Here is an 11,534-nt window from a genome sequence, read left to right as displayed (position 1 = left end):
AGGGTAGAAGCGTCTTTATTCCTAGCCAACATATGTTACAAAGTTGATCATGTAGGAAAATTGAGTCAGACATTTGACCGAGAAAGCACATCATCAAACAGCTAGTGTCCGACCGAGTCAGTCCAAATCGCTGAGTCAGACCCAGTCAGACGTGTATCAAATATAACCTTAAAAGATAATGTATGTTTCAAAAGGATTCAACTAGGATAATATAGTTAATTTTATTTTATTTTAATTATGATAATGATTTTAAAATGTAAAAAACTATTATAAAATATTATTAGTTATTAAAAAAGGATTTTGGAAAAAAAATCTACGTGTTTTATAATGACATGAACATTTTCACGATTATACAAATTATTTTGACGGTTTTTTGTTACCAGGGTTAAAATTGTGAATTCTTAAATTTAAACGAACTAAAACTGCAACAAAATTAAAGTTCCATAACCGTGTCACGCTTCCATCACGTGAATCTACATCAGATGCTGGATCTGAAAAGTTATCAACACCGTTGATTCTGATGACGGCGTAATTCAACGGCCTAGATCTATCCTGCACTCTCACTCTATAAACTCACAAAGGAAAAAATAAAAGAGACGGTCAGTCTCTCTCTCTCTCTCTCTCTCTCTCTCTCTCTCTCTAAAGAGTTCCAGTTCAACTTTGCTTGCATTTATGCCGTACGATCATATAGTCGTCGCTCGAATCAATCAGGAAGTTTCTGCGGCACTGTCGTTCTCCGGTTACTGATTTCCTAGGGCTTCAGCCACTGCATTCTTTCCACTTCACAAGCTTCAATTCGCAGGATATTTCCGACCTAGGGTTATGTTATCGTTTCTGGTATCATTGGTGTTGATTAAAGGGCTATGAGTTCGAATCACCTGGTATAATCTATCGTGCGTATTGAAGCATGCTTCCTGCGTAAAATATCATTGTCTCCACTTTGCGAACGATAGAAGATTTTTGCGTTAAGATCAGGGTTTCCTCTTTCTCTGCCCCTCTTTAGATCGTCGCACGCTGTTATTTAAACTCGAGATGGCAAAATAGGTGAATTCGATATTTTAATTCAGAGTAGTTGTAATTCTACAAGAGAGTCGATCAATTGCATAATTTGAGTTTGCGCGAGACTTTATATTTCACGAACCGACGTATGCATGTGTAATACCCTAATCTAACCGGAAATGATTATCTAAATAGATACTGTCTTCCTTCTACGGGAAGCGAGCGGCAGGGTATAGTCATGGATCTTTAGGACTAATTTGATGGTTTGTCGTGAAATTCCAGGGAACTTCCTAAGAAAAATCTGTGCTAAGCAGTAGGTTGTAATATACAGCATTGTGGATCGGGTGTAAACTGTTAGGAGAGTCATGGCGAAGAAGGATAGGTTTCCTGATGCTTATTCCGGTGGATTTCCTCACAATGAAGAATCTGAAGGGTCTGGTTGTTCTGGACGTGATCATATGGAGACATCTGGCTATGAGAACTCAAGTGGCCATAGAAAGAAATGGATTAAGTTGAGCTCTGCATTGCATGATGGTTTTGGTGTGCCTATACAAAGCGTCCCCTTGTCAACACTTCCATCTTCTGACAAACAGAAGTGGTTACTTCGGTTGCGATCTGAACTTGATCAAGTGAGGACATTTCAGAAGAGAGTGGATGTGGACAGGGCTCATGTAACAATGTCATCTTCCAGCAATATCATTAGCTCCAACAAAGTTCAAGGAAACCTAACAAACTTGAGGAAATCAATTGATCCACAAGCTCAGAAGGCACGAGGCACAAGTCCAGGTGTTACAAGGTTACAATCTGTAAATGAACCAGCTTTACCAGAGACTTTCAGTCTACAATTGAGGAAACAGTGTGAGAACCTGTTAAAGAAGTTAATGACACATCAGCATGGTTGGGTGTTCAATAAACCTGTTGATGTTGTTGCCCTGAAAATTCCAGATTACTTCAACGTTATCAAGAAACCCATGGATTTAGGGACCATAAAAGTTAAACTCAGCTCAGGTAACTATTCAAGTCCGCTTCAGTTTGCTGCTGATGTCAGGCTCACCTTCTCAAACGCCATGACATATAACCCTCCAGGCAATGATGTGCATATCATGGCAGATATTCTTAGTAAGTTTTTTGAACTAAGATGGAAGCCTATTGAGAAGAAACTACCAGCAAATGGTTCTCAACAACAACAACAACAACAACCAGTTCATGAAGTGATTGATTTAGTTAAGCCAATGCCTCCTTCAAAGAAGAGAAAAGTTACCTCAATACAAGAAAAGCTGTTGCCTGAGCCAGTTAAGTTGGTGATGACAAATGAAGAAAAACATAATCTAAGTAGGGAGTTGGAAACTCATATGAGTGATCTACCAGATAATATCATCGACTTTTTGAAGAAACATGGTTCAAATGGTAGTGAAGCTGGAGAAGATGAGATTGAGATTGATATTGATGTTCTTAATGATGCGGCTCTGTTTGAATTACGCAAGATGTTGGATGACCATGCTCGAGAGAAACAAACCCATGCAAAAGCAGAACCTTGTGTCATTGAGGTATTTATGTTTTTTTTTTCTCTCCTTCATTTATATATATAATATATAATATATAATAACCCATGTCAAGATATCCCAAAACGATGATATTATATCTCTTGTTACAAGTGCAGCTTTTAAATGAATCAGGGCTTAGTAACTCAACTATGCAGTTATACAAAGGTATACTCTGTCCATCTATATTTGAGAAAGTGTGAGTTAACAGCAGGTTTTCATGCTTGTGTTTTAAAATGTTACAGGGAATGATGTTGCGGATGAGGATGTAGATGCTGGTGGGAATGAGGCTCCTGTTTCAAGCTATCCTCCTGTTGAATTAGATAACAGAAACAACAACAAACAGACTACTTCAGGAGGCGTCTCTAGTGGTAATTAGGTTATTTATGTTGTGTAAAAAATTCATTAGCATTTAATTTAAGAGTGGTTGGTTGGGTGTGAATTGTACCTTTGATGAGACTTGAGTGTTTGTTGACTGCAGATTCTGATTCTAGCAGTGCTTCTGAAAAGGAGGTAAAAGATGTTAAAGCTGCTATTTCGTTTACTGGGGCAAAGGTATATCTTAAGTTTCTAAATTGCAAGATAGCAGACCAACATTACAAGGCCTAGTTTTTTTTTATTTATATTTTATATTTTATATGCAGCAGCAGCAGGAGGATGAGGAGAGGAATGGTGGTGGAACAGATTCGGATGAGAAGACAGACATGAAGCATTCAGCAGGAAATAGTGAGTCCTTTTATGAAATTAAGAATAATAGTGGTAGTATTTAAATAGATGACGATAAAAAAGAGTTTTGGTGGTGATTTATAATTTATTTAGAGTGGGTCTCAGATGGTGAAGAAAATTCACAGCAGAGCCAGAGCCAGAAGCCAAACAAAATGAATGATAGTAGCCAGAAGGAGAAGGACGATGATGGTAAGAAGCAGTGGATTTGGAGGAGAAAAATGAAAAATGAAAACTGTTGACTGTTGACTGTTGATTTATTTAGGGGAAGTGGATGAAAACGAGAGACAGGTGTCACCTGATAAGCTGTACAGGGCTGCACTTTTGAAAAACCGTTTTGCGGACACAATTCTAAAAGCTCGAGAGAAAACACTCCACCAGGACGAAAAAGCGGACCCCCAGCAACTTGAAAACCAAAAAAGGAAAGGTTGGTTAGCCCAAACCCAAATAATATATTTTAAGGTTTTAGAAACTTTATAAATCCACCACATCACACATCACACATCACACATCACACATCACACATCACATATCACATATCACATATCACATATGGGAATGGGTGTGTAGAAAAAGCGCGACTGCAAGCAGAAGCCAAGGCAGCAGAAGATGCTCGAAGGCGAGTGGAGGCGGAAGCTGCTGCCGAAGCAAAACGGAAAAGAGACCTGGAGAGGGAAGCAGCCCGACAAGCATTACTCAAGGTATTCCTTGTTTTTCTATTTCCAAACAAGTAGCAAGTAAAAGTAACCTTGTTTGTTTATATATACTTTTGGCAGATTGAAAAGACGGTTGAGATCGATGAGGCTTCTCGGTTTCTGAAAGACTTGGAAATGCTAAGGGCTGCAGAGCCAGACCAGATGCTACCGAGTTGCTTAGATGAGATAAGCCCTGGCCCCGACTCACAGGATGGGTCCGGCTCGGGTTCGGGTTCGGGTTCGGGTTCAGGATTAGGGAGTTTTAAATTTGGAGGCACCAATGCTTTGGAACAACTAGGCTTATATATGAAAAGGGATGAAGATGATGAACATGAAGAAGAGGAAGAGGAAGAACCACTTGCTTTTGTGGGTGTTGGGGTAGTAAATAATGACGTCGAAGAGGGTGAAATCAACTGACTGCTGTTGCTGCTGCTTGCTGATAAATTATGCCATCATCATGACATGATACATGATACATGATACATGATACATGATTGTTGGTAAGTGCTGATGAATCAAGGAGCCAGCCAGGAGTAGCAAGTGTTGGCATCACATCACATGGCTCCAACAAAGCATCATGTAATGTAATCCTTTGTTTTGTCTTAGAAGACTCTTGGTTTCGACTTTATTAACTTTCTATATATAATAACATTAATTAATTTATACCACTTATTCAAATTCAAATTTCCTTAACTATGCCTTTATCTTTTAATCATACAAACTTATGGTTGCGTTAACAACAATGTTTTATCCTTCTCTTACCTTCTTCTTTTGCATTTCGCAAAATCCGACCATCAAAAAGGTTTCTCATCGTGATTTTTTTTTTCAAAAAGAAACCAAACATACAGTTGAAAGTTTTACTGCAACTGGTTATTTGATTTTGATTATCTTTATCGTGTTGATCATTTTTCAATAGCATCCAGAAAAGCTACTCTAAATGCTTCCAACTAGTTCAATGTTTTGTAATTTTGTGTAAAAAATAACATAGGCATGTGATAAAACGAATGGGTAAGATAAAAGTCGTACATCCGTTATGGATAGAACGACCGTGACACAAAGATAACCTTTGGAATGTATGAAAACATTATCCTTAAAATACATAAAACAAAGATTGTAAAAGTCCAAGTGTGCACAAAAACATAAACACGTGAAAATTATATTACGAACATATCGGTAAGAGAACCTATAATGAGGCAAACATCGGTAGAGTAAGTGAATGTGAGCAGTAAAAACAAATACATGAATAAAATCATAATACAACCATACGAGCAAGGAGCATGCATCGACACTAAACATCATAAAGAAACGATACATACAAATGTGTTAATTAGACTACTCATCAACCACAATATTTAACATCTACACTTCCCTATCTAATGTCATGTCCTTTAAAAAATGGTGCTCCTCCATGTCTAGCCACACAATATCCTCTCACTTCCTTCTAGGACGTCATTTCCTACCCTTTTCATCAATCATCATTGAATCTACTCTCCTTACCAATACTTATGGTAGCCTCCTTTTGACATGTTTATATCAACTCAATTCTTCAGTTTGTTGATGATCCACATCACTCCCAACAAATTTCTAACATACCCACTCACTATTATGTCCAACAAGGTTCAACAAAATGTCCATCTTAAAATCCTCATTTCCTCTGTTTCTATCTTCCTCTCATTCTCTTTTTTTATTGGCTAACATTATGATCCATACAAAAGGGCAAGCCTAATAGCAACCCTGTAAAATTTCCTCTTTAGTTTCAACGGGACCTTTCTATCACACAAGACTCTTGAGGCTGCCCTCTATTTTAACCAACTCATCCTTATGTAATGGTTGACATATACCTCCATACCTCCAACCTTATGTATCATAGACCCCAAAATACTTGAAGCTCTTCGTCGGGGGTAGAGCTTTCTACCCTATATTAATCTTAATCCTTCGGTAGTTGTCTCCCCCCTAAAATTATACCAAAGATACTTGATTTAAGCAGTGCTAATCCTAAGACCTTTTTCTATTGACCTAACCCTCCATGTGTCTAAACGAGAGTTCAAGTTAGTCCTAGACTCGACAATCAACAAGATATCAACAACAAAAAACATATACCAAGGCACTTCCCCTGGATCTCCGATGACATATCGTCCAATATCAAGGTAAAGATGTATGGGATGAGAGTCGAACCCCGGTAAAGCTCAATTCCAACCGGAAACGACACCTTATCTGTAACAATGTAAATTTTCAACTAATTTTTTTTTCATTTTCAAAATCACATAATTCCAAGTATCACATTTCAAAAGAGACACATTTGTTAAAAATTATCAAAACGCAATTCAATAATTGTTTAATAATCTAGGATCCTCTAAAAACATAAACTCCATCTCGTGTGTATAATCAAGCCGACGCCTTCCCGTGATCCTGAGAAGTACCTGAAACACATAACACATAACACGGTAAACACAAAGCTTAGTGAGTTTCCTAAAATACCAAACACTTCACATTAGCCTCTCATGGCTATATCTCGATAGAGACCCTCCGATCGATGTGTCTCAGTGGGAACCCTCCGGTCCTAACTCAATAAAACTCGGGATAATATACATCATAAATCACAAAGACATAATGCAGGATATCACAATTCTCAATATAAGCATACAAGACCCTTCGATCACACAATGATACCACTCATGGTAAGTATAGTGAGAAAACTCACCTCGTAAGTAAAGCAAATATGTCTCGTACTCGAACCACCCCTAACATATACCATAATTATCTCTAGTTAATAAACAACCCTCAAAGATGTTAGGCTAAGCCCACTACAAATTCTCAGAAGGATAAAAGACCATTTTACCCTTCCATGACCTCTAATCTATAGTCCATAGTTTGACCAAACCCAAAAAGTCAACAAAAGTCAACAACAGCGCGTACGCTGGGCGTACTACTTCACCATGCATGCATCGGGGATCTTCGACGCTACGCTGCGCGTACCTGGGAGTACGCTTGGCGTACGTCCCAGACTTACTTTTCCCACTCTCTTGGTCTTAATCCGTTAAGACCATAACTATACTCTCGAATCTGGACTCACTAAAGGCTCATACTCCATAAAGTTCGTGAATTTAAGCCTTTGCATGGCTGAGAAAGTCTAAAAACCAAAAACTCTCACTCTTTACTCACAAAAGTGCTCATATCTCATGCATAGGGTGATTTTGATGTCCAAGATCCCATTTTTATGAGTCCACTCCACTAGAGACACTTAAAGAGACATGTATTAGGCTCTGGAGTTCAACAAACTCATAAAGCTTCAAGCTTTGGGCCAAAAACCCTAAAAATGAACCATAATATGCACAAATCAAAAGGATGAGAAAGCTTTGAGCTTGATACCTTCAAATGAGGCACCAACCACAGGGAAGCTCAAATCCAAAGCTTGGACTCCAACTTTATTCTCTTCAAAGCTCATTCTTCACTCAAAGAATCCCACAAGAACACTTAGAAGCTTACAAATGGCCACTCAAGCTAAGAGAGCATAAATTAGGGTTTTGAGGGGGTTGAGGACTGGAAATGGTGGCCAGAAATGAGGCCATCATGTTCCTTAAACAAGGACACACCCTACAATTAGGGTTTTCATTCTGAGCCTAGTATGCCCGACGTACCCTTTGGTACGCCCAACATATTAGGTGGCTTCCGCGTCCAAATCACGCACATGAGTACGCTGAGCGTACACATGTGTACGCCCTGCGTACTCAGCTACCACATTTTCTCAAATAAAGGGCCAAACCTGACAACTACAATAAAACAAGGGTTAATGAGATATACCTAGTCTCGAGATGATACAATTCTCCCCCACTAGAATTAGACTTTGCCCTCGAAGCCATCTTCTGGAAATAACTCTGGGTACTACTCGCGCATCTCGTTCTACGGCTCCCAAGTCCACTCGGATCCCTTCCGATGTTGCCACTGAACCTGAACCAAGGGCACCTCTTTATTCCTCAAGACCTTCACCTTCCTATCCAAGATCGCTATCGGCCTCTCAATATAGTTCAAATTTTCATCAACCTGAATGTCCTCTAAAGTTACCACTGTCGTCTCATCGGCTACACACTTCCTTAGCCGGGACACATGAAAGGTGTTATGAATATGGCTCAGCTCTGCATGCAGCTCCAATTGGTAAGCTGCCTTACCCACTCAGGCGATCACCCTAAAAGGACCAATGTATCTAGGGCCCAGCTTGCCCCGTTTCCTGAATCAGATCACCCCTTTCCATAGGGATACCTTCAGGAGGACAAAATCTCCGACCTAAAACTCTAGCTTTGAACGACGTCGGTCGGCGTAACTCTTCTGTCGACTATGGGTTGTCAGTAATATCTGCCTGACCTGCTGGATCTGCTCTGTCGTCTTGACCACTATTTCAGTGCCCTCATCACTTTCTGCCCTACCTATCCCCAACAGATGGGAGTCTGACACCTCCTCCCATATAAGAGCTCAAAAGGAGGCATACAAATATTGGAATGATGGCTGTTGTTGTATGAAAACTCAGCCAAGGGCAAATAAGTGTCCCAACTCCCACCAAAATCCATAACAATTGCACGTAGCATGTCCTCGAGCGTCTGAATCGTCTGCTCACTCCGCCCGTCTGTCTGTGGGTGATATGCGATATTGAAGTGCAACCGGGTACCCAACTCCTCATGAAATTTCTTCCAGAACCTGGAAGTAAAGTGCACATCTCGATCTGACACTATCAATGTCGACACTCCATGTCGTGCCACCACCTCTCGCACATAGATCTCGGCCAATTTCTCTGCAGAAGAGTTCTCACTGATAGCTAGGAAGTGAGCACTCTTCGTCAACCGGTCTACAATCACCCATATCACGTCGACACCTCATGTAGTCCTCAGTAATTTTGGTGATAAAATCCATGGAAATCTGTTCCCACTTCCACTCAGTAATTTTTCAAGCTATAAACACTGTAAGCACGAAGCTTAGTGGGTTCCACAAAATACCACATACACAAATAATAAGCCTCTCATAGCTATGTCTCGATATTGACCCTTCGGTAATGTGTCTCGGTGAAGACCCTCCGGTCTCACGGCTCGGTATGGATCCTCCGGTCATAGCTCAACATATATACAGAATAATATAACAACATAAGTCATAAAGACATAATGCATAGTAGCACATAAAGCAGATAAGACCCTCCAGTCAGTAATACAAATAAGACCTTCCGATCAATAATATAAATAAGACCCTCCGGTCAATAACATAAATAAGAACCTTCGGTCTACAACATAAATAAGACCCTCTGGTCAATAACACAATAAGACCCTCCGGTCACTCATGCTTTACCACACAGGTAAGTATAGTGAGAAGACTCACCTCGGAAGATGAACAGATCCTATAAATGTTGCTGCTGCACATCGGCATCTAACACTGAGCCAAACCCACATTAACCCAATTAGGATCTAAGACCAAGCCCCCACACATTAATTCTAAAGATGTCCCACTAACCTGACCCATAAATAACCCAAGCACATTGGGCCCACCAAGGCCCAATACCAAAAATTAAGTCCAAAATGGCAAGCCCAACACATGGGTCCAAGACATATATATTTCCCTGACCAAAAATCTCTAATACAACAAGCCCAAACCAAGACCCAACACTTACGGCCCAAAATGAGATCTAGCCCAAAAAGCCCACAACGAGATTATGTGGGGCATACCTCTCTTGGTACGCTCAGCATACACGCAGTCCTATTCGGGGGACTTAATTCAATACGCGGGGGGTACTGCTCTAGTCTACAAACCTTAATTTTTTGACTTAACCACTTCAACCCAAAGCATCCAAACCTCAGGGAAACTTCATTACAAGTCCCTAACTGATAAAGTTGGCGACTTTATCAGTTTACATGTCTTAATAGGACCCAACTTCCAAAAAATGAGCATTAAGACTCTCTTTACTCATCTTAACACATGCATGGAGAGGTCTAGTGTAACACCCAAAGTCAGGAAGGCCAAGAAAGGAAAGAAAACCCTAAGTTTAAGGGATGACTCGACGAGTCCAAGGAGGAACTCGGCGAGTCCGAGCGGGATCCGGGTCGAGCAGTAAGTGACCGACTCGGCGAGTCGGCCAAGGAGACTCGGCGAGTCTGGTTTGAACGAGGAAAACCCTAAATCCGGGACTTGGAGCCTATTTAAGCGCCTCATTCTCTTCCCCGGGGTTCCTTTACTACCTCTCTAACCCAGAACACTAAACCTTAGCCGCCATATCCATTTTTGAGCTAATTATTGCCTCGAAGAGTGCATTAAAGCTTGGAGAAGGAAGAAGGGTCTTGGAGGTGCAAGAAGGGGGCTATAGATCCGGGATTGGGAAGACATTTCTGAGCATTTGGAGGTAATAAGCTAGTTCTTGGACTCCTTTGCACCTAGATCTATGTGTATGTTTTGGGCATTCTTGGCATGATAGTAACCATTTCGAGCTAGAAGTTTAGATCTGAGGTTGCTACCTCAAGTCCATGCTTGTTTTGGTCTAGAATCCCATAAAGTATCAGCTCTTGGTATGTTGGTGAAGCATGGTTGTCATAAACCCTAGTTTATGGTGTATTTAGCCTAGATCTCCTTCTCTACACGTAAAGTTTGCAACTTTACGTGAGGAATAGGCTTGGGAAGGGTAGATCTACAATTTGGAGTCCAAGCATGACTCAAAAGTCCTCTGCATGTATGAAGATCTGAATGGACTCGGCGAGTCCTTTGAGTGGACTCGACGAGTAGCATGAAGATTAGGAGGAACTCGACGAGTGGGATGAGCAACTCATTGAGTCGGATGAAGTTGGGCAGGAACTCGGCGAGTTGGAAGAACAACTCGGCGAGTCTGTTGAAGGTTGTCTTGGACTCAGCGAGTCTGTTCTTGGACTCGGCGAGTCAAGTCGCAAAACCCCAAACTCTTCGAGTTGAGACTCGAATCGGTGAGTTGAGTGGAGACTCCGTGAGTTGGACAGGTCAGGACTCGGGAATCGGTAGACTCGGCGAGTCATGGACTGACTCGGCGAGTCAAGTCGCAAATGGAAGGACTCTGAACATATGAACTTGGCGAGTCAGTAGGGTGACTCGGCGAGTAGGGTTGACCTGGAAGGTTAACCTTGACCAGGACTTTGACCTTGACCATAGTTGACTTGGTTGTCTTTCGGGGGTCAGTTAGACTAAGTTTTGCATTGATATTGGTAGCTCGGGGAGCTAGTGGAGCAAAAGTTCAGAGAGTTGTCAGGCAGCAGCTAGTGGGATCATCAGCAAGTTCAGCTAGTGCAGGTGAGTTTCCCTTTTGTGTGAATGGGTCTACGGCCACAATGCCGGCCCATGTAGTTGTGAGTAGAAGACCCAGGGGTTAGCCCTAGGAACAATATGCTAGTATGATATTCAGGACGAGGTCCAATGATAGCGGGCGGGTGCCCAAGGAATGGTTTATGTGATAGTTTATACTTGTTGTCTGTGTGATACTTGTATGTGCCTGGTAGGAAGGTGAGTGTGGGCGAGGTCCTGTAACTCACTAATAGCAGAGTGTGGATGGTGTTCCACATCTCATTAGCAACAGATCAGGGGC

At 41.2% G+C, this 11,534-nt stretch overlaps 1 protein-coding gene across 4 annotated transcripts; it reads left to right on the top strand.

Annotated features, from left to right (window-relative positions):
• Positions 1 to 599: 599 nt before the first annotated feature.
• LOC111921919 (transcription factor GTE9) lies at positions 600 to 4,626 on the top strand. 4 transcript variants are annotated; one of them, XM_052770742.1, is made up of 9 exons: positions 600 to 2,546; positions 2,660 to 2,708; positions 2,786 to 2,911; positions 3,022 to 3,095; positions 3,188 to 3,266; positions 3,372 to 3,455; positions 3,529 to 3,690; positions 3,834 to 3,964; positions 4,040 to 4,626. In XM_052770742.1, the coding sequence occupies exons 1-9, from the start codon at positions 1,365 to 1,367 to the stop codon at positions 4,373 to 4,375; spliced, it is 2,223 nt and encodes a 740-aa protein (XP_052626702.1). In that variant the 5' UTR covers positions 600 to 1,364; the 3' UTR covers positions 4,376 to 4,626. The 4 variants fall into 4 exon arrangements, with proteins under 4 accessions (XP_052626702.1, XP_052626700.1, XP_052626699.1 ...); XM_052770740.1 differs by having other exon boundaries at positions 3,360 to 3,455; XM_052770739.1 differs by having other exon boundaries at positions 3,185 to 3,266; positions 3,360 to 3,455.
• Positions 4,627 to 11,534: the final 6,908 nt, after the last annotated feature.

This window comes from Lactuca sativa, chromosome 4 (genome assembly GCF_002870075.4).
Source record: "Lactuca sativa cultivar Salinas chromosome 4, Lsat_Salinas_v11, whole genome shotgun sequence".
Taxonomy (NCBI): Eukaryota; Viridiplantae; Streptophyta; class Magnoliopsida; order Asterales; family Asteraceae; genus Lactuca; species Lactuca sativa.
The sequence above is the reverse complement of the archived record's forward strand: the minus strand, read 5'-3'. Positions and strand labels throughout refer to the sequence as shown.